The 22,562-nt window shown below is 44.3% G+C and overlaps 3 protein-coding genes across 5 annotated transcripts in view; all 3 read left to right on the forward strand.

Annotated features, from left to right (window-relative positions):
* Window positions 1-1,747: 1,747 nt before the first annotated feature.
* On the forward strand, window positions 1,748-3,356 carry gsx2 (GS homeobox 2). The gene is made up of 2 exons (XM_077017107.1): window positions 1,748-2,273; window positions 2,561-3,356. The coding sequence occupies exons 1-2, from the start codon at window positions 1,883-1,885 to the stop codon at window positions 2,899-2,901; spliced, it is 732 nt and encodes a 243-aa protein (XP_076873222.1). The 5' UTR covers window positions 1,748-1,882; the 3' UTR covers window positions 2,902-3,356.
* A 3,511-nt stretch (window positions 3,357-6,867) lies between these two features.
* Window positions 6,868-7,744, forward strand: LOC143523666 (pancreas/duodenum homeobox protein 1-like). Its single transcript, XM_077018221.1, has 2 exons — window positions 6,868-7,289; window positions 7,464-7,744. The coding sequence occupies exons 1-2, from the start codon at window positions 6,929-6,931 to the stop codon at window positions 7,742-7,744; spliced, it is 642 nt and encodes a 213-aa protein (XP_076874336.1). The 5' UTR covers window positions 6,868-6,928.
* A 4,776-nt stretch (window positions 7,745-12,520) lies between these two features.
* The window catches only part of pdgfra (platelet-derived growth factor receptor, alpha polypeptide), a 28,395-nt gene continuing 18,353 nt past the window's right edge, over window positions 12,521-22,562 (forward strand). Inside the window, exons 1-11 of one of the 3 annotated variants that reach the window (XM_077017108.1) lie at window positions 12,521-12,726; window positions 15,831-15,912; window positions 16,035-16,331; window positions 16,507-16,752; window positions 16,865-17,004; window positions 18,363-18,712; window positions 18,904-19,019; window positions 19,329-19,625; window positions 19,908-20,174; window positions 20,805-20,935; window positions 21,256-21,424. In XM_077017108.1, coding sequence (XP_076873223.1) covers window positions 12,658-12,726; window positions 15,831-15,912; window positions 16,035-16,331; window positions 16,507-16,752; window positions 16,865-17,004; window positions 18,363-18,712; window positions 18,904-19,019; window positions 19,329-19,625; window positions 19,908-20,174; window positions 20,805-20,935; window positions 21,256-21,424 — 2,164 coding nt within the window. In that variant the 5' untranslated portion in view covers window positions 12,521-12,657. Of the gene's footprint in view, window positions 12,837-15,830; window positions 15,913-16,034; window positions 16,332-16,506; window positions 16,753-16,864; window positions 17,005-18,362; window positions 18,713-18,903; window positions 19,020-19,328; window positions 19,626-19,907; window positions 20,175-20,804; window positions 20,936-21,255; window positions 21,425-22,562 lie in introns of all 3 variants that reach the window. The other 2 variants (XM_077017110.1, XM_077017109.1) reach the window with 2 other exon arrangements.

A 22,562-nucleotide genomic window follows, 5' to 3' on the forward strand; every position in this document is an offset into this window, starting at 1 on the left:
TAAGGGCTAATTTTCCTCTTGAATTATGAAAGCACTGGCTAGGTAACAGTCGGCGCACAGTACCCGACGGTTTAAATCCTCTTAAATCCTTCCACGTGGCCCGACCGCTCGTGGCAATTAGTGGTCATTACAGACTCATAAAGGCTCTCGTTTGTTGGGATTACTTAATGCACACTGAAATTTTACCTCAGAGACTTATTGAAAAAATAATAATACTGATGCTGGGACGACATGATGTGGGCGCGCGCCGTGCATCATTCTTGGCTCGTCTGTCTGTCTGTCTGTCTCTCTCTCTCTCTCTCTCTCTCTCTCTCTCTCTCTCTCTCTCTCTCTCTCTCCATAACAGTGTTCCACGCCTCTACGCCTCTCGTGTTAGGTGCTGTGTTCACTCCATTACAACAATTACAGCCAGCGTGACAGATGTGTTTATTTTTCATTTACAATTGAGCCAGGTTTAAAGTCGTATTCTATTGTGTTTAAGAATTATGCCTCTGCTGATTTGACCAATTATATATACGAGTGAGGACGCCCGCTGGAATCTCCCGTGGTAAATTAGCAAAAAATGCCAATTTGAGTTGCCATTAGTCCGTTGACCCTCTTTTCAAAATTACCATCCGCCTTCTCATCTATTCACGCATCACCCTCCCTAAAAGCCTCTCGAATAACTACTGATTCCACTGTGCTTTGCATGTTTAGTCAAGCATTTATGTCTAACCCACAGGTTTAATGGCAGTTGTTTATGTAGCTTCCTTTCAAATACAGGGATGATTCATACTGATATCAAACCGTTTCACCTGAATCGTTCAAATAACTCGTCTCGTATATTCTTTTAGTTGAAGAAGAGGATCAATCCTCTATAATATCGTCCCTCTGTTTCCTACAGAGAAGCGTTAGTTCTCGAATTTAAGTGAAAGCTCAACCCGTTGCTGACCAACCGAAGATCAAACCAGCTCATTTTTGTCACAAGGTGAAGGATTAACGCATTTCTGGGATAGCTGCCTGTTTATCCGCCCAGCACCTTCACAATTACCGCTTACTTATTGAATCCTAATGGCTATCAGATTGGAAGATGACAACACTTTGTTTCATGAACATTTAACTGCCAGGAATTTTTGTCCAAACAAAAAACACAATCGCATTTTCATGAAGCCCCTGAAAATGTCTCTATAAGTAAAGGCAAATTTGCCTCACAAAATTTTTTTCTATCTATCTATGTATGCATCTATGTATGTATGTATGTATGTATTTATCTATGTATCTATATCTATCTATGAATATGTATATATATATACACATACAGATATATTCAGATATACAGATGTAGATATATACAGATATATAGATGTAGGTGTAGATATATGTTTTAAATGTTTCAAAAAGTAATTAATATAATTAAATATAATTAATATAATTGACAATCAAATGAATGCGCAAATCAAAGTTTCAGCACGACACTGCAGACTACACGACGGCACCGTTAGTATTTAAATAGAAGGTTTTTCTAATAGTTCCCTATTTGAATGTTGTTTTGCTTCTTTGCTTGGGTGGAGATGCATATCTGAAAAGTAACAGGACTGGATTGGCAGAGTTTTCATTGGTAGCGCGCTTTGGCATCACGTGTTTCGGGTCACCGGCGGAAAGAAAGACCCTATGCCGGGAGCGCACGTGGGTGACGTTAGGACCGGCCCTCTCCGGGGTCCCTTTTGTTGAACCATCAAACATAAGCACCTTCTCAGCTCGCGGGGGCTTCAGACCAGAGCAAAGACCACTGTAGGCACCGCACACCAGCCAGTATCGCGAGAGCAACGCTGTCATCGTGTTACTGTTGTTGCCACTGTCTATATCATCACTATTATCATCGAACTTGGAGCTGGGAGTAGACATGTCGAGGTCTTTCTACGTCGACTCTCTAATCATCAAGGACTCTGCAAGACCCGCGGCCCTGAACGAACACACGGGCCAGGACTTCCTTATCCCAATTAGCATGCACACGCCGGGTGTGATGAGCGTCACAGCGCCCGTGTGTCCATCCCGGAAAAGTGGCACTTTCTGTGTGTGCCCTCTTTGCGTCACCTCGCACATCCACTCGCCCCGCGGAGGCCTCCCGATGCTTAAGGCACCGGGCTTCCCGACCGGCGATACGCCTTACTGCCAGAGAGTCGTGCACCATCAAAGCCCCGCACTGGCGCACCCGGGCCACGGGCACACGCCTGTGCGCACGCCCCCTTCCTACAGCGTTAGTGACCCTCGGAGATACCACTGTCTATCTTTAGGTAAGGGACATTTACACACATAAAAACTCTTGTGCGTAATGTGTTTAAAAATGAAATTTAACTTGCAAAACCTTTTCATTTTTGGATTTATATTAATGTCACTGTAGTATTGTTGTTGTTGTTTAATGTTTTATTTGATTAGACTGTCCCTTTAAATTCTCTTTAGTAGTATTTAACTAGTTCACGACGAGGTATTCTGTAAATTAACTGTTGTGTATTTAAAGGTATAGATGAAATTAAGTAAATTCCGATACTAACATAGTGTGTCATGGTTTGTGTACATGCAGGTGCGTCTGATAATAGCCACATTCAGAATGGTAAACGAATGCGCACCGCCTTCACCAGCACGCAACTTCTCGAGCTGGAACGCGAGTTCTCGTCCAACATGTATCTGTCGCGCCTGCGCAGGATTGAAATAGCCACATACCTCAACTTGACAGAGAAGCAGGTGAAAATATGGTTCCAAAATCGACGTGTCAAACACAAGAAAGAGGGCAAAAGCACACAGCGGAGTGCGCACGCCGGATGCAAGTGTTCCGGAAGCCACACGCACTATCCGCGGTCAGAGGATGAGGAATCTCTGTCGCCGGCGTCACCTACAGAGGAAAAAGAGGTGTCGCCCATTTAACAGCGAACATTTAACGTAAAGACTTAATTATCACTTTATGAACCCTTTATGATCTAGCACTTAGTCTTCCAAGCACGGATCCTCAAATGTTACAGAATACAGTAGATCCAAGAAAAAGTATGACGGATTATGCTCTCTCTCTCTCTCTCTCTCTCTCTCTCTCTCTCTCTCTCTAAAATGTTATTAACTACAGCAGTGACGTCTGTGCGTTCTACATGTGTTTTTTTCTACCTGGGACCAGTCCATAAACTTATGTGGTATTTCTGAAAGATGTTTGACAGAATGTTTGTGCAGAAAAGTGTTTAAAAAGTGCACTGTTAAAAAAGCAGACGTGTGACAGCTGCGTTAACTAGGAAACTGTGATATTTAGGATCATCTGAATTTTATGTGTATAATAAGTAAAATGTGTATATTTGTATTTATTTAAATAAAAATAAAACACGATACGCGCGTAATTACGCATGAGACCGCATTTATCATTGCGCCTTGAGACATTCTCTCTGATTATTCACGGAACATCCGAAATATTTGCATTGCCCAATCAAAACCTTATTTAGTCGTGCTCATTTACATTTTGAATAACCTTCGCAATATTTCAAACTTAACCTAATATGACTTGTGGATATGCATATTACTTATCAGTAAGATTACAGAGACTATCATCTAAAATCTGCATACTGTTTAGAAACATCATTGAGAGAAAAGGCCTGAGCGATTCTTTTTGAGCAGAAAGCACTCCACCAAGAAAAGCGTTTTGTGTGTGTGTGTGTGTGTCTGTGTGTGTGTGTGCGCGTGTGTGTTTCTCTTCCAGTTTTTGTGTATGCTCCTTCTGTAGAGCCTCCTTGGGTCGGAGAAAAGCGCCATACAGGTTTACTCTATTTGAATAAGTACTACTAAGTATAAGAAGCCATAAAGTTAATTAAACTATGATAGCCTACTCCAGCACAAGCCGTAAAGTTAATTAAACTATGATAGCCTACTTCAGCAGAAGCCGTTTTCCAGTGCATTGCGTGGTCCTCAAGATGCACCACGTGCTGTGTTTGGTTTTGCTAACTGCCGGGCCTATACGCCTGCGTCTAGTCATAATGAGAGAAATCAGATTTAAATGCTGGACCCAAATTTCATATCACAGTTTCAATTGTCTTGCATAAGAAAGTATTGTGAAAGTTGGTGGATTAAACATAGCAGGCACGGATCTATGTCCACTGATGCGCTGTAGGCCTGCACACACTCAGGTACATAGTGGCAAAGTCTTAATATCGTATTTAAAACATTGGTTATTGATTTTTCAGTTCTCTTCGCCATGTCATTGACCAGGGTGATACAATTTTGAACTTTTTAATGTAATTACAAAGAAATGTCTTATGTATACCATTAATAAGTAATTCGGCATCTAGCATCAATGTCCAGTTTTTTATAAATTGTGAAAGAACGAAACAAAGAAAGAAAGAAAAAAGGAAAGAAAGAAAGAAAGAAAGAAAGAAAGTAAGAAAAAGGAAAAAGGATGAACACATGAATATGGCTGATTAAGAGGCAGTGCAATTAAAAATGACCGCATTATGTACTCAGTCACTAAACGTAACTAGATAGATGTCTGATTATGTAGGCCTATTGCCTTTTCAGTAAACTTGCTTGTCAGAATGAGGGCCCGGTCTGCATAATTATTTAACTCTTACGAGTTTCCACCAATTTTCATAGTAGCGCACAATATCGGCCTAAATAGTTAATAGTTCAAGTCCACAAAAGGCCCATGGAAGGTTTTGTCCCACAGAACAGGTGATACTACCGATAAAAGACCGCCTGATTCCGAGCCTCTACTTTAAGCGCGCTTTCAGGAGATGGTTGTCCCTCGTGTTAAATTAATCCAAAAAGAGTTTAATTGCAGTTTCTGTCCCACGTTGCTTACTTATGTAGCAATTCCTTCAAAACCACAGAGAAAAAGGCTATGAAGAGCTGGCCAAAGGCTTTGACAGGTTAGATTGTCCTGCCAGGAACTTGCATTTAGCCGGCGGACCCCCGACAGAGCTGGGCTCAGAGGCTTTTCAAGAAACTTCGACAGGGTTCCTCCGTGCGCGAGAGAACGATTTAGTCACTGTTTCATTAGGCACTATTTGAACCTTTCAACTTGGGCTAAATTGAAGGGGCATGCTGAAAACGGAGGGATTATGTGGGAGGGACGATCGCAAATTAGCCAACGGTTAATTTAACTCGTTTTCCGTCAGAGTTTGGGATACATTCCTAATTGAGAGGGGAAGCAGGTGAAGTTTTAGTCCCACGCGGGTCCTTTCATAGCAAGAATAAATGGGCTCCTTTCACGTCCCGCTGGCGATCATATATTACGGAGGGAAAGCCATCTAATGAATATATATTGAATTTCTTATTAATCGAATTAGACTTCACCCCTCGCAGGTGTGAGTGTGAAAAACCTTCGTCCCATTTAAACTCCCTGAAAAAGGAGTTTACGGCCCGTCGTTTTTCAGACTTGACAGAACGTGACCCCGGACGGTCACACCAGTCCGAGTGAGTTTCCTCCGAAATATCTAAATCATGGATCAATAATAATAATAATAATAATAACAATAATAATAATAATAATACATTAAATACTTTATCAGGTATGGATGCTATCACAGCAATATTATACCGACATGAACACTTTAGAAGATCTAAAGTTTCATCAAGGTTATGTATTAGTCACCTGTCATTAATCTTTACGAGCTACAAGATTAGCTATTCTTAATAGCAAATTAATTAAACGAGGCCTTTTTCAAACGACCGCAGCTGCTTTCGGGACATGAGAAGAACTCTTGGTCTGAATGTCTGCAGACTGTTGTCTCTACTCGCCGGGTTTAAGTACACTTCAGGATGTAGCTACAAACTTCCAAACGGGCCGCGCGACCCGTAGACTATATGTGTTTGTTTTTTGGTGCTTTCTAGATAACTCTGGTCTCCATCGAGTGCCCGGCAGATCCTGCAATTGTAGAGACTATGGTGTTAAATACGACTGCGAATTCTCCAGACACGTGTCCCATCAATGTTGTCTATGGTGACTTAATTTAGTGGGAACTCAGTCAGCGCACAATATGTCCGCAGCGCCTTTGTCACGCTCTGCAGAATAGGTCCTTTCTGAAACTTGACAGGCGCTCTTTAAGGTGTCCTTTTGTGGCGCTCGCGAGCGTGCCCACTACATTAAGTTATCAAGTGTGCTTAGTGGCTCGCGGGATTAGGATGTATAGCCGTTCAAAAAAGAGATGAAATCTGAATGGGATAATATATCGTTATATTATACCCGTCACAGAGTTTTTGAGAAAAGAAGAGAGAAATATTCATTATTTTGGCAATGAGTTATTCAAGCGGGAAAAAAGCGGACTGAATAGCCCTGAATGAGGCCGAATCACAAAATTAAATTAAAGGCTAGTTGAGAACTTATAAACTTTTTATGAATATAGCTTCGTTATATAGGCATTAGGCTTTATTTGTTTTTCGTGTCATCTCAATAATTAAATAATTATGAATGAACTATTTAGATATATTCTTGTTTATTATTAATAACAGAATAGGAATTGTAGAAATGATTAATAAAGAATAGAAACGTAAAGAAAGTAAAGACCAAAAAAAGACATATTCTGATTATTGGACATTAGGTTAAATCTCATTTTCATAATCTATGCATAAAATAAACATGTAGGCAATATACAAAAATAAATATGTATAATATATAGAATATAACCTAATAATATATAGAATGAAGGTAATAAGTAAATTAGTAAGCATGAACACTATACAAGAGCATAGGGGAGGCCCTTTAAGGAAGACATATATGCGTTGCTCTCCAAAGTAAATATAAAACGCACTTTAGTCTTGTTGCCAGAATAAATAACTGGTCCATCATCCATGCTGCGCTAACCACGTGACTGACACCGGATTTAGATTGTGGACCTCAGGTGTGTACACACTTAGCACACCTTTCAGCACACCTTTCAGCGGTGTGCCGAGCGGTTCACGTGGACAGAGTTATTCTTGAACGATGGAGTCCCTGGACGTGTACTACAGCGGAGACTTTGACCAGCAGACACCCAACGGCTTTGATCGCGACCCACCGTCGTGTCGATATTTACGCAACGCAGAACAGTCTTCTTATTCCCAGACGTCGTATGTACCGCTAGATAACACGCAAAGGGATTACACGCCTTATGAGGTCCCCTCATGTCAACATACTTTACCGGAGCAGACGTCCTCACCTGGATACCTCTCAGGGGAAGGCCGGCAGGTCGATGAGTACCAGTCAGTGTCAGAACCGTGCAGCGAGTCTGAGGAGGCGGGAGAACGTGTGGCCTACCCGTGGATGAGAGCGTTAAGGTCTCAGCACTGCCAGGCGTCACTAACAGGTGATACATTTGCTGTGAATATTTTTATTTATTATACAGCCGTAATTCGGTCCTGTTTAGACCAACATGTAGAAATTAGGTGAAAAAAAGTAATGTGTTTTCAAGGACTTCTCAATATGCCCAGTCAAGTCTTGTGGCATCATGGTATTTGCCCTGTGGTCTCTCAAATTGCAGGAAGTTATTTCTGTGATGACTCAGATGACCACAAGCGGAGCAGGACGGCGTACAGCAGGGCCCAGCTTTTGGAATTAGAGAAAGAGTTTCTGTTTAACAAGTATATCTCCCGGCCTCGCAGGTATGAACTTGCGACAACACTTAACCTCACGGAGCGCCATATTAAAATCTGGTTCCAGAACAGGCGGATGAAATGGAAGAAAGAAGAAGCGAAGAGAAACAGAAGAACAGATAACACAGGCTGTACTGAACACCATAGCGACACAACGTCAAGATTGTGAATCAGAGGCATAAGACACACAACGAGACACAGGAAGTACCTCTCTGACCTCAATTCTATAGACAAGCATTTTGAAATACTGTATTACAATATCACATTTTAAAGTGCCCGTCCAGTGTGGATAAACCCATGTAGTCTGTTCACTTTGTATCTTGAGAGACATAGACTAAAAACCTTGAATCTGTAAACTGTCCTGAACTGCGACTTTGTAAATTGTCCTGAACTGTGACTCTGTAAACTGTCCTGAACTGCGACTCTGTAAACTGTCCTGAACTGCGACTCTGCAAACAGTCCTGAAAGCATTTCATAATAAATGCAATTCCAGAGGATACAATAACTCCACTAATGACATAGTGTCATATATAACTGCATTTTAGATTGTAGGTTTTGTAGGATGTCTGGGTATTGATTTAAATCCACATTAATAATGAAGATCAGTGTATAGTGTTTTGATTGTTTTAATTGTTATAAACAAGTTTACATGTAAATTGTTTAAACATTTGTATTTCTTTCTTTTCCATTTCTGCCATTGTCTTTCACATTTCACCACATAGACCTGAGTCTTTACAGATAGACACAGCCTGAGTTTTTACACATAAGCCTAAGAGTTTATACATGGACACAGCCAGTTTTTACACATAGACCTGAATCTTTATAGATAGGCCTGAGTCTTTACATATAGACACAGCCTGAGTCTTTACACATAGGCCTGAGAGTTTACACATGGAAACAGCCTGTTTTTTTACACATAGGTCTAAATGTTTACACATAGGTACTTTGTTCTTGTGCTCCTACAGCTGTGTCCAAGCCTTGGTGCCATTTGCTTTGCATGTAATCATGAGGCCAAACGAATATTAGCTATAACATACATGGTGTACAGCAATATCACAATTTAAAATACATCATTGACTCCTGTTAAACCATTTGAAGGAGTGCTCGGTTACCCATTAGCCTATCTTAACAATTCTTCTGATATGAACTTAGCTATAGCTCTGTTGACTCTTTGAAGCATGTTATATCTAATCTGCTGTTTTATTTTTTGGTCTTTTTGTCCTGGTTTTCTTTGGCGCGGGTTGGCTGATACAGCCTGGTTCAGTGCATGTTTCCGGGCCCATCCTATTTCCAGCAGCCCTGTTCTTTACAGTGATTGTTTATTTAATGGGTGTTAAGAAAGTGTTGAACGTTATCATTCAAGGCTTTGAAATGAGTGCATAGAGCCCTGTGAAAGGTCACACACTTCATCAAGTTTGAGATATACTGTATAATAAGAAACTAGGTTAAGTAAGGTTAGGGTTATAGTTTTTTTATGTACATAAAACTGCCTTAAATCAGAGAGGATGTGGTATCATCTGTTTACCATAGCGGTGTGACATTAGTCTTAGCAGGTCTGCTTTATTCTGTAAGCCCAGACAGACTGTGACGTGCACACATGTGCTCAGGCGTTCCAACTCTGGATGCTGACTCATTCTTTTTCATAAGAGCTTTTATTCCATCCTTTCATTGTTCTTGAAGCCTGAATAAATGTAAGGCCAAGCACATCAAAGTGAGCAGCCCGGCAATGGAGCGTCTGTCTGCAGAGAGATACGCTGCCTGTTTCAGCACTCTGGACAGCGTGTTGAAGAGACACATGGTCAGAGTGACCAACACTACTGATCAACTCATTTAATGTCACAGAAACACTCTGGGTGAATCAGATTTAAACCCCAGGAAAAAGGAAAGCAATATACAGCAATATACAAACACCTGTACAGAATGCAGCCCTGTTAGGATATTTTAATGTCATCAAGGTTTTAGGATCAGTTAGCATGATGTTATGTAAGAAGAACATTTCTGGTAAATGGAGTTTTGAGTTTTTTATTTGTCTGACCAAACCCATGTAGAGGTTCTGTCGGCTGAGTTGTGCACATAACATCAAATCAATGTGAATTGATCAGAGTCATCACATTTTATTTGTCCTTAGACAATATTTTGATTTTCTCAACTGTCATGATTTGGTGCAAAAAATTGATGGATGGATTGATGGATGGATGGTGCTTTAATGGTATTAGGGATACATTTGTAAAAATATATTTCCCTCTCCCGAGTTAGGACAGTAAGTTATGAACATAAAATAGCTAACTGGTAAACTCTGTATATGTCAGTAAACAGTTAAATCACCTTCATAATAGCTCTGTACAATACACAAAGAACCCAGATAAAAAATTACCTAATTATCATTTCTGTTAGATGATCTGAGGTTAAAGCATTGTTGTACAAAAATATTATATAAGTGAAAATTATGGGATTATTCTTATATAAATTGTAAATAATTCGAGTATATTTTTATTTATCATGAATCTGGAGATATGCTTATTCATTTATTTATGCATCCATTGATTTATGTAAATAAACATTTATTGATTGACTTTTTCATGGAGAAAGGCAGAATATAAATTCAAAATTAGTTTTTTCTCTTTGACATTCTGTGTAGATTAATGTGAAGATTAATGCTTGAAGCTGGCTGAAATATGCTGATCTTTCAACGGAATCTATACCACTATGGTCCATTTACAGTCAATAAATCACGTGCTACACTTTCGATGTTGTTCAGTTGGGTTTTTATATTAAGTTTATCTTGAGTTTATTTTAATGACTTTCAAGAGCCCTTAATTCTCTCTCTCTCTTTTTCTGAGAGGATCTGTATTTAAGAACGAGTGTATACGCCACCGTGTGGTGGTTTTTAGGTCAGTGCTGGGCGTTAATTAAATGTTCAGGTCTCGCGCTCCTTTGAGTGATCTGTTACGGTGACTTTTAATTACAAAGACAGAGCAGCCCCTTGAGAGTAACGTATTTCTTACAGCAGTCACAATGGGTAAACACACATACGGTTTCTGATGAGTGTGTGTGTATGTGTGTGCGTGTGTGTGTGTGCTGGGGGATGGAAGTCGTACCAAAACGCATCAGATACACATAGAGGAGATACACTGATACGCTGGCGTGCCGCAGCTGGCTTCCACGCGACAACTCCAGTACACGCACTGCTCCCATAGCACGCGCTCCCGCCCGTTTAACGCCTAATAAGCGTAAAACGGCAATACGACACTGTCATTCGCTGGGAAACAGCCTGCCGAAGATGAAAGTTTCCTGATAAAAAAAAAACATGAGAGGTTTGTGGGGGGTGGCGGGGGGTGCACGAACAATCTGACTTTAACTGTAGACGTAAGACAAAGTGGATTAGTTACAGTAATGCTGATTAATTTTCCGCGACACAGCAGTGTTAATTAAAGTGGAGCGCCTGAAACCAGGGCACAGCAGGAGTCCCTAGGGAAAACTCTGGGTCTTCATCTAATAGTCTAGGAGTGCGGCTCAAGCTTAGTTTAGAATAGCTTAACTGTCTGTGCATGCATGTCTTGCGAAGGCATTGCAGTGTACGAATCTTTGAGAGGTCGAATCAAAGTGAAACAGAAGTAAAATGCAAAGTAAGCCAAACGAAACGCATATAAGTGCGCGTGCAGCCTGCCCAAGGTATTGCTCACTTCAGTGCGTTCGAATTGCTCCAAGCTGCACAGATCAAGGTATTTTGGGTTACTTTTGAGGAGACGACCAGTTCGAGACTCGGAGATTAGACTCCTTTGTTTGAAGAACAAGGGACTCTGTTCTTTTTGCGCGCCCGTGCTGCAAGAACATGTGGAAGCAATTGTGCCGAGCGACTGGAGTAGTGTGTTTCTCTGCGAGGGTGCGCTGCAGGGCCGACTCCTCTGGAGCATTGGACCGGCTGCGAGGAAGGCAGAGGGGGCTAAAGGGGGTTGGGGGGAGGGGGGCGTCCGCCCCGGGGCTCTGCTTTCCGCGCTCTGGGTCAATCAACCGAACAACGAGACCCAAATAACAAAGAAAGACTGAGGGAAGAGAAAACTAGGGATTGCACGCGCAACGTAGAAACTTACACACATTTAAATGGGACCCAATATGAAAAACAGCACTGTCTCTGTATTACATGTGACTGGCGTAAAACAAGAGCGTGCATTACTTAAGAAAACCGTATTGGTCATGTGAGTAGAACCTGGGAGAGAGAGGGACAAAAAAAGAGATAAGATATTGTTTATGATGTTAGAGCGCCCTCTGGTCGCCTCGGTTCCTGCGACTGCCGCTGTTCAGGTGTTGCTACTGCGGCGATAGGCGCCCGGTTGAATGGATACAGTACCGCCACAGACACGAAATCGTTCAGCTTTTCTATACAGTACATGCAACGTCGTTCGCAAACTTCTTCGTTCGTAAACTTGAGGTTGCAAAATATTCAACAAATCTTGCGAATGTGAGAAATCTTTAAAGTAGTTTTAATTGGTATAGTACTGGTTGTCAAATAAACCCTGTGGGGGAGTTGAGGATTTGGTATGATTTAGCCGCAGCAGAAGTAATATGTCTAGCAGCTTTAAATCATGTTTCTCTCGCGAGTAACGAGGAACTGCGTCGGTTAAAGGATTTCCCAGATTAAATCTGCGTTTGGGTTCTATATCCAATTCTTTCCCGTGCGCAATGTACTGAAACACTATGAAAACACTTTTAATGGGTCACTTGACTTTATTGTTTCCCTAAAAAGTTTCCTTTATACAAAAGGGCCCCTCTTACACTTACAAAAAAAAGCATTTGGTGCTTTTTCTTCTCTTTCCTCCTCAGCCTTTTTCATGCGCCTCCTTCAGAACTGCAGAGTCCGAAGAAATCCGACTCCACTCCGCAACAGCACCGTGAAAACAAGGACTCTTATTTTGAAGCGAACCCCCGGGGCAGAGAGAGGGGAGGGGGCCGTTTCCTGAGAGTTATTTACTTTGAGCCAGATGATTAGCTCTTTGGGAAGGATGGACTGTAACATTGAATCAATTACAGATCGCTGTGGTGCAGGCGCATTTGTGAGAGTCGCCGTGGAGCGGGACGGACGGGATGCTCATATGCTCGCGCTCAGCAGCGGGACCCTCGCGCTCAACAGAGAGGATTAGTACTGCCACAAAAGTGAGAACCCTTACCAGCGCTCACTGGAGGATTTTATAGGAGCCTGCCCATTCACTTTACCTATTCTTTCATCAGGGAGGACAACCAAAAGGATAAAACAAAGGTATTGTGTAAGTAAAATGGTTTAGTGTTTAGTTAGTCTAATTGGTTTCATTTCAAAGTTTTATTTATTTATTTATTTCCAACAATTACTTTTCATTGCATCTTTGAACGAATACAGATTATTTCCGATCATTCTTAATTGCATTTCATTCTTATTCTAAAAATTAGAAAGATTTCGTTCATTAGTAAGAGAAATTTAATTTTAGAATAACACTGAGCATTGCCAATCGAAGCACAGCACTGCTTTTAAACTAAAATCATTTCATACATTTACAAAAAAAAAACCTTTGCATTGAATTCATTGCGGCCACTCGACTGCCCGTCTCAGCAAAGACACCAGGATTTTCCTTCGAAGTCTGATTTGAACGAAACCGGCATGCAGCTGCAGCCCAATGCGGATTACAAGGCTTTTCGGAGTTTTTCCATATGGTCTCCAGTCCACAAGCGGGGATGTGTCCGGTCTAACTCCTGCCCTCGCGCGCAGCTGGGGGTACCATCCCGGCGACTTGTGCGCTACTCGGACCAGTGCTGCGAGACGTCTAATGGCAAACACATTTCAAACTGGATTCCACCAAGATTTCGTTCCCACTTGCATGGAATGCTCCGGATTACGTGGACTATAATGCATATGGATTACTTTGCCCGGTTTAATTTTTTCTGCGGAGGAATTAATGTGTAGACGCAGAGGCATTTCATGCATTAAAGTTGTGGGAAAACTTTTTTTTTTTGCATGACAGCCGTGAATTACTTTGGAAAAAATTATTTCTGCAGGTCAAAAACAATGTTGCAGAAGTTACCAATCAAAACGTTTACGAGCTCTTACATCTCGCCACTTTTCTCCATTCCTATCCCAAAAAAGCAGTTTAGATTTTAGCTCAAGAAAAATCATCTTTAGATCAGCGTTCTCCTAGTTCATCAATTTTGCGCATATTTGATAGGGTTTAACAGGAAGGATTACTGTGGATGGCACTCAGACTCCCCTCTCTCAGCTGTGGCCAGAACGTGTCAAACGTAGCGTTTGGCAGAAAGTTACGCATCTGTGTGTGGGCGGAATGCGACCGATGGGCGATAGGGGTGCGGCGAAATATGTCGACGTTTTTGCTTTCCTACCCGAGAGGAAAATGTCCCGTCTCCCCTCTTGGGTTCGAGCAACGCGCTTCCACGCGCCACGGTGCGCCAGCTTGGCTAAGTGGACTTTATTACTATCAGAACTTGGATCCCACGCGAGTATGTGACAGGGCGAACTGCAACGGAGAGGGCTCGGGTAATTACAGCCTCTCTTCACAACCCCGGATTCGCCAAGGGTAATTAGCCCATCCGAGTACAGCTTAAGAGCTCGAGCAAACGGCAAGACGGCGTCTCAAGGCAGTAAAAAAACAGTCGTACTGGACTCCCTCCTGTTTCTTAACTACTTTATCTCAGCACTTTGAAGTGGACCTTTTCGATTGATTTAGTTTTTTTCAAAGGAGTATAAAACAAATCCTTCCTTCCCTAATGGCTACAGTAAATCCAAAAGACATAATTTAGCAAAAACACATATATTTTCCAGCGGTATAGGGTGATCATAGACACAGGCAATTTGAAACAAAAGCTCAAATTAAGTAATCAAATTAAAGAATTAGGGTTGTTTTAAAGCTAACTGTCGTGCCTTAAATATTCAGCCCTTCTCCTGAATTAGAGCGCTGCTGTCCATCTCTTTGGCTGTGATGGAATCCAGGGGTTTGGGGGTCCACAGGCTCTCGCGCCAGACAGATAGATAAAACACAGACGCGCGGAATGTCTGTAGGTCTGCCGCGCGCCTGATTAGAAACACTCTAGTCTAAATGAGTTTCTCGACAAGCCCTAAAAGACTAGCGGAAGAACTATTTAGATAACGAGAACAAGACTGCGAATATATGCACAAAAAGTTGTAAAAGTTCTCACATCTCACAATTAAGGTGGTACTACTAAATAGCAACTTGCCCTAAAACGTGTTTAGATACTAAGTATCTCGGTAATATAATTATTATGTGTGATTGCCCGGGGATATTCGCGTGAAAAACATTCGTTTGCTTAATTTTACGTTTTGAAGAAATTCTAAAATATTCTAAATTCTAAAAAATCTATTCTAAATTCTAAAAAAAATTCTAAAAGTCTAAGCAACCAGATTTGTATCTCTGATAGCCAACTTCCTCTACTTCTATGTGGATAAGTACTTGAAGATTAACGAAAATGCAAAGCCTATTTAAATGAACTTATAAAAAACGGTTTTAGGTAAATTCTGAAAAATACTGTCCTCAGCAACGACGATGGTAAATTGGCGGCTTTGTCAAAACCTGTACTATATCGCCCCCTAGTGACCACAATAAGTTTACCTAACCTCAAACACATTCCCTGACAAACAGTCTACTGGCGAAATTCTGCTGATTCAATTGCGTCCAAAGTTTTTATGGACATATGGGATAGAACCTTTCCACAACCATGCTTTACTGCCGATGATTCAGTGCATTATTTACAAGACCCGATGTAATCGCTCACTGAGTGGAAATACTCTTTAGCGTCAAATTGTATTGCAGTTTTATGTGAATAAAACAACTAGCTAACATGCACAGAGGACTAAGTTAATGATGTTATAGGTAGTACAGGCTACAGGTATCAGGTATATTTTGGCTAATTTTCTAGAGCGTGAATTATATATATATATATATACACGGACGTAATTTTGGGGGGGGGGGGGGGGGACAGGGGGACATGTCCCCCCCACTTTTTCAAAAGCCGGTTTTGGTCCCCCCCAGTTTTTACGGTTAAAACCAAATATTTAAATAGCGACGAATCCATGTCCCCCCCACTTTTGAAATCAAAATTACGTCCATGTATATATATATGAGAGAGAGAGATAGATAGATAGATAGATAGATAGATAGATAGATAGATAGATAGATACATAGATACATAGATACATAGATAGATAGATAGAAAAGTAAAAGTTATAAAAGCATAACTGATTTCTTTCTTCATTTCAGCTGAATACGAAACACCAAGTAACCATGGGGGTTATGAGAACACACCTCCTTCTCGGGGTTGTGTTAGTCAGCATGTTGGCAGGTAAGTGAACGAAATAATGAAAAAAAAAGAAATATTGTTTTTATTTTAATAAAATATGATCTATATTTGCAGATGATACTTTATGGACAACGATGTTTATTAACTTATTATGTGTTCTCCAGATGTTTGGAAAGTGGCGTCTGAGCTCTCCCCACCGACGATCGTCTCGAACCAGCAAGAGTTCGTGTTAGAGCCGCACTCCGTTTTTAATATCAGCTGTACTGGGAAGAAAAACGTGGTGTGGGAAGAGCCCCTGCCGATCAATACCCACGTACTGCCCGGGTTTTACACAGCTACCCTGCTGATAAACGACGCGGCGGCCGACCACACGGGACACTATGTCTGTGTTTACGAGACCATGGACGGCGTGCGGGACAACGAAGACAACAACTCCGCGAGCATCTATATTTACGTTCCAGGCAAGAATTACAACAGGATATTTTCAAACAAAAATAAAAAAAAAATAAAAACAAACCTCACAGTGTCTCTACAACTCTGTTAATTACCCTAAAATATGACACCCATGTGATGTGTTTTTGGTTGAGCTGTTCAGTGGCCCGTGTTGGAGATTAACGCGCTGCTCTCTCGCGCCAGATCCTCAAGTTCCGTTTGTGCCCGAGGAGCCGACGAGCGCGAGCCAGTGGGGCGTCCCGTGTCGCGTAACGAATCCTCGGTCAGACGTGATTCTCCGGACCCTGCCGAGCGGACACGAGGTCCCCGCTCTATACGACAATAAGCACGGTTTCCTCGGCATCTTTCTCCCCGGGGTGTACGTGTGTGAGACCGTTGTAAACGGCAGGGCAGTCCGCAGTGCTTTGTACACAGTGACAGAAGAGATCGGTGAGAACAGATACACGTTGGAGTTTTTGTTTATTTGGCTTTTTATTTAGATTTTTTATTTGATGATGATTTTATAAGTGTCAACTGTGTGTTTTTTTCTCATACACTACAGATACTTATGAAACAGTAGATTTCAGTGTTGAAATGAAAGTCAGTCCTGAGAAGGTGAAAGAGGGAGAAGCTTTTAACGTCACCTGTGAGGTTCCCTCTGGCGCCCTCTATCTGCAGCAGTGGGTACACCTCAGCAAGCAGGTGAGGACGTCGTCGTTTTTGTCATTCTCTCTCTCTCTCTCTCTCTCTCTCTCTCTCTCTCTCTCTCTCTCTCTCTCTCTCTCTCTCCCACTCTAGTTGTCACTCCTAGTATCTTACCTGAAATAGAGGTGTCTTCTTCTTCTAAAAAATGCAGCTGTATTATTCAGTTATTAATGAACTATTGTGAATTATTCAGAAATGTTCCTGGCTGATCTGTGTGTTACCGTGTGGTTTTATGGTAGATGTGTGAGTCCAGGCTGATCTGTGTGTTACCGTGTGGTTTTATGGTAGATGTGTGAGTCCAGGGTGATCTGTGTGTTACCGTGTGGTTTTATGGTAGATGTGTGAGTCCAGGCTGATCTGTGTGTTACCGTGTGGTTTTATGGTAGATGTGTGAGTCCAGGCTGATCCGTGTGTTACCGTGTGGTTTTATGGTAGCTGTAGATCCCAGGGATCTGTTTGTGCTGGACATTGCCACAATGCACCTGAGCGAACAGGTGCAGAACTGGGTGTGTTTGCTGGATCAGCCATCACTGTACGTGGTATTCCTACTAGATGTTATTCAGATGACTCTACGTGGTATTCCTACTAGATGTTATTCAGATGACTCTACGTGGTATTCCTATTAGATTGCTACTCAGATTGTTTTTCAAATAACAGAATGGATTTCCTGTGTAAGAGCAGTGAGGTTTGTGGAGCTCCAGTTCAGACGGCCTGGACGCAGGTTCTCTGTGTGGCTGACACACTCCTGAACCGAGACACTCCTGAACAGAGACACTACTGAACCGAGACATTACTGTACCGAGACACTCCTGAACAGAGACACTACTGAACCGAGACATTACTGTACCGAGACACTCCTGAACTGAGACACTACTGAACTGAGACATTACTGTACCGAGACACTCCTGAACCGAGACATTACTGTACCGAGACACTCCTGAACTGAGATACTCCTGAACTGAGACACTCCTGAACCGAGAACTCTGGAGCAGGTGTTAACTCTCTTTCTGAAGACTATGGCCTTTTTTACAATGGCTTGCAGGTACAGATTTTTCAGTGCTGGCACACAGACGGTCTCTAAAACGGCACAGGCGGACGCAGGCTTGAGTTTACGCTGGCCTTACGCTGACCTTACAGGCAGGAGGTTTTACAGCAGCCTAGATTGGACAGAGAGTCTATGTAATGCAGGATATGGGCGTTATATGCACTGAGTGTGTATGTGTGTGTGTGTGTGTGTGTGTGTGTGTGTGTGTGTGTGTGTGTGTGTGTGTGTGTGTGTGTGTGTGTGTGTGTGTGTGTGTGTGTGTGTGTGTGATTTGCTTGTGTGTAATCTTGCTCTGTTTCTCTCCACCCAGGCTGTAGGTGCTGTTCAGAAGAAGCACACATTCCCTGATAAGGTCCTCTACATCCTGAGTATCCCACAGGCCTCTCTGGCCGACTCTGGCTTCTATGAGTGCTCCGTCACCGAGCAGTCCAGTAGCAGGACCCGGTCCGCCGGTGTGACCGTAACGGTCCATGAGAGTTCTGTCGTGGTGCTGGACACCAGTGGGATTAGCCAGCTGGAGACGGTCAGTCTGCTGGAGGAAACTGAGTTCACTATCTACATCCATTCTGATGCTCCTCCAAAGGTCACATGGTTGAAAGATGACCATGTGTTGGAGAACCCCTTTGTGACCACCAAGACCACTCTACTAGACGACAAGAGGTGAATCATTTATACCCTAGAACTATACACACACACACACACACACACACACACACACACACACACACACACACACACACACACACACACACACACACACACACACACACACAAATCTGGTCTCAGTGTGATCTTAGGCCTTGCCGGAAAGCTGGGGTGAAGTGTATCAAACTCCTCTTTCTCCTGTGCAGGTATGAGAGTGTTTTGGTCCTGAGGCAGCCTGTGGAGGAGGACAGTGGGACGTACATGATGGTGGCGCAGGCCGGCTCGCGCAGTGCTGACTTCTCCTTCATGATCCTTGTCCAATGTGAGGAGCCATTACTCGTCTCAGTAGCTCCCCCTCCTGGTCAAGTGCCGCTGTCCACCGCATGTGGGCAAAACGTCCAGACGGATTTTGGATTTAACGAACGTTTGTAATTTAGGTATCCTGTGTCATGTAGTATGGTACAGGACTATTTCAGGACTGTTGGGTACAGTACTGTGTCTTGGGAAAGTTAATGGAGTGAGTGAATCATAGATTCTGGACGCAAAAAACCCTTGAAACTGGTGAATCAGTATATAAATCTATATAGTGATTATGTGTGTGTGTGTGTGTGTGTGTGTGTGTGTCCTCCAGCTACTGAACCGTTGTTGCCCCACACTCTGCATGCTCCGGTGATCTGGCCCCGGGTGGAGACCATGGTGGTGTCCCTGCACTCCAGCTTCAGACTTACGTGTCGCGGCCAGGCGGAGCTGGTGTGGGACGGCCCCGCCTACCTCCACAGGCAGACGCTCATCGAAAAGGAGGGCCTCTACGTCTCCACGGTGACCGTGGAGTACGCCACCGCGGGGTACACAGGCGAGTACATCTGCGAATATCTCCACGGGAACGAGACGGAGGCTGAGGAGAGCAGCATCTACATATACGTACCAGGTATGGACATGGAGACGAAGGTCCTACCCACACACACACACAGCCATCACACACACACACACACACACACACACACACACACACACACACCCATCACACATACACACACACACACACACACACACACACACACACACACACACACACACACACACACACACACACACACACCCATCACACATACACACACACACACACACACACACACACACACACACACACACACACACACACACACACACACACACACACACACACTCTCACTCATCTCACCTCTCCCAGACATAGATGTGCCCTTCGTTTCTCCGGATACACCTTTCGCGAATCATGTGCTGACCAGTCCGGATGAGATGGAGGTTCCGTGCCGCGTGACCGACCCAAGGGCCAACGTGACCCTGGTTCACGTGGAGACCCAGCAGGTGGTGCCCGCCCTGTACCACAGCAGGAGGGGCTTCCTGGGGCTCTTCACAGCCGGCACATATGTGTGCCAGGCTCTCATCAACGGCGTGTTGTATGAAAGTGAGCAGTACATCGTTCATGGCTGGACAGGTGAGTGTGTGTGTGTGTGTGTGTGTGTGTGTGTGTGTGTGTGTGTGTGTGTGTGTGTGTGTGTGTGTGTGTGTGTGTGTGTGTGTGTTTGTGTGTGTGTGTGTGTGTGTGTGTGTGTGTGTGTGTGTGTGTGTGTGTGTGTGTGTGTGTGTGTGTATGCGCACACATATACACATATGGGGCAGTCATGGCCTAGTGGTAGGGAACTGGTCTTGTGACCGGAGGGTCGTGGGTTCGATTCCCAGACCTGAGGCCATGACTGAGGTGCCCTTGAGCAAGGCACCTAACCCCAACTGCTCCCCGGGCGCCGGGCTAGGGCTGCCCACCGCTCTGGGCATGTGTGATCCACAGCCCCCTAGTAATCACTAGTGTGTGTGTGTGTGTGTTCTAACTGCACAGATGGGTTAAAAGCGGAGGACAAATTTCGATTGCGGTGTAAAAAATCACAATTGACAAAATATGGCACATTTAAACATTTTACACCTCGACTAAATATAAAGTATTTTATACTCTTGTATTAAAAATTGTTCTCTCTCTTTCTCCTTCTCTCACTCTGTCGTTCCCTCTCCTCTTTTTCTGTCTTTCCCTCTTCTTCTCTCTCTCTTTCTGTCTCCTCTCTCATTCCTTCAGGAGGTTCAGAGCTGCATGTTGAGCTGAACACTGCAAGGACAGCCCTGCTGGTGGGACAGACCCTCACGCTGAGCTGTGTGGCCAAAGGCAGCGAGATGCTGGAGGATTACTGGAAATACCCCGGCAAACTGGTGAGACCCTCAGACACACCTGCTCCTTGACCATCAGACACACCTGCTCCTTGACCATCAGACACACCTGCTCCTTGACCATCAGACACACCTGTTCTTTGATCACGCCATCAGACACACCGAGTCCACACTCAACATTAAACACTCAGAAATGGTGTGTGACAGCTGTAAATGTAGCAGGTTGGCTGTATGAGTCCAATATCTCAGGTGTGACTACAGTGTTACAATTAGACTTCAGGTTCAGAGATATTAACATAAGCTATGAACTACTGAATCTCTCTCTCTCTCTCTCTCTCTCTCTCTCTCTCTCTCTCTCTCAGGCTGGTCGTGGAGTAAAGACAGTAAAGGAGAATAAACGGGACCAGGAGATCTCCTACACCCTGACGGTGTCCAATGCCACCACCAAGGACAGTGGGGTGTACACCTGCTCTATCACTGACATCATGAGCAGTGAGAGCCAAACACAGGAGCTGACCATCACCGTCTACGGTACAGCGCACGCACTCCGACACACGCCACCCCGCCGTAACACAAAACACAGGAGCTGACCATCACCGTCTACGGTACAGCGCACGCACTCCGACACACGCCACCCCGCCGTAACACACCCTACACTCCGACACACGCCACCCAGCCGTAACACACCCTACACTCCGACACACGCCACCCCGCCGTAACACACCCTACACTCCGACACACGCCACCCAGCCGTAACACACCCTACACTCCGACACACGCCACCCCGCCGTAACACACCCTACACTCCGACACACGCCACCCCGCCGTAACACACCCTACACTCCGACACACGCCACCCCGCCGTAACACACCCTACACTCCGACACACGCCACCCAGCCGTAACACACCCTACACTCCGACACACGCCACCCGCCGTAACACACCCTACACTCCGACACACGCCACCCCGCCGTAACACACCCTACACTCCGACACACGCCACCCCGCCGTAACACACCCTACACTCCGACACACGCCACCCCGCCGTAACACACCCTACACTCCGACACACGCCACCCCCGCCGTAACACACCCTACACTCCGACACACGCCACCCCGCCGTAACACACCCTACACTCCGACACACGCCACCCCGCCGTAACACACCCTACACTCCGACACACGCCACCCCGCCGTAACACACCCTACACTCCGACACACGCCACCCCGCCGTAACACACCCTACACTCCGACACACGCCACCCCGCCGTAACACACCCTACACTCCGACACACGCCACCCCGCCGTAACACACCCTACACTCCGACACACGCCACCCCGCCGTAACACACCCTACACTCCGACACACGCCACCCAGCCGTAACACACCCTACACTCCGACACACGCCACCCCGCCGTAACACACCCTACACTCCGACACACGCCACCCCGCCGTAACACACCCTACACTCCGACACACGCCACCCCGCCGTAACACACCCTACACTCCGACACACGCACCCAGCCGTAACACACCCTACACTCCGACACACGCCACCCCGCCGTAACACACCCTACACTCCGACACACGCCACCCCGCCGTAACACACCCTACACTCCGACACACGCCACCCGCCGTAACACACCCTACACTCCGACACACGCCAC

This window comes from Brachyhypopomus gauderio, chromosome 9 (assembly GCF_052324685.1).
Source record: "Brachyhypopomus gauderio isolate BG-103 chromosome 9, BGAUD_0.2, whole genome shotgun sequence".
Taxonomy (NCBI): Eukaryota; Metazoa; Chordata; class Actinopteri; order Gymnotiformes; family Hypopomidae; genus Brachyhypopomus; species Brachyhypopomus gauderio.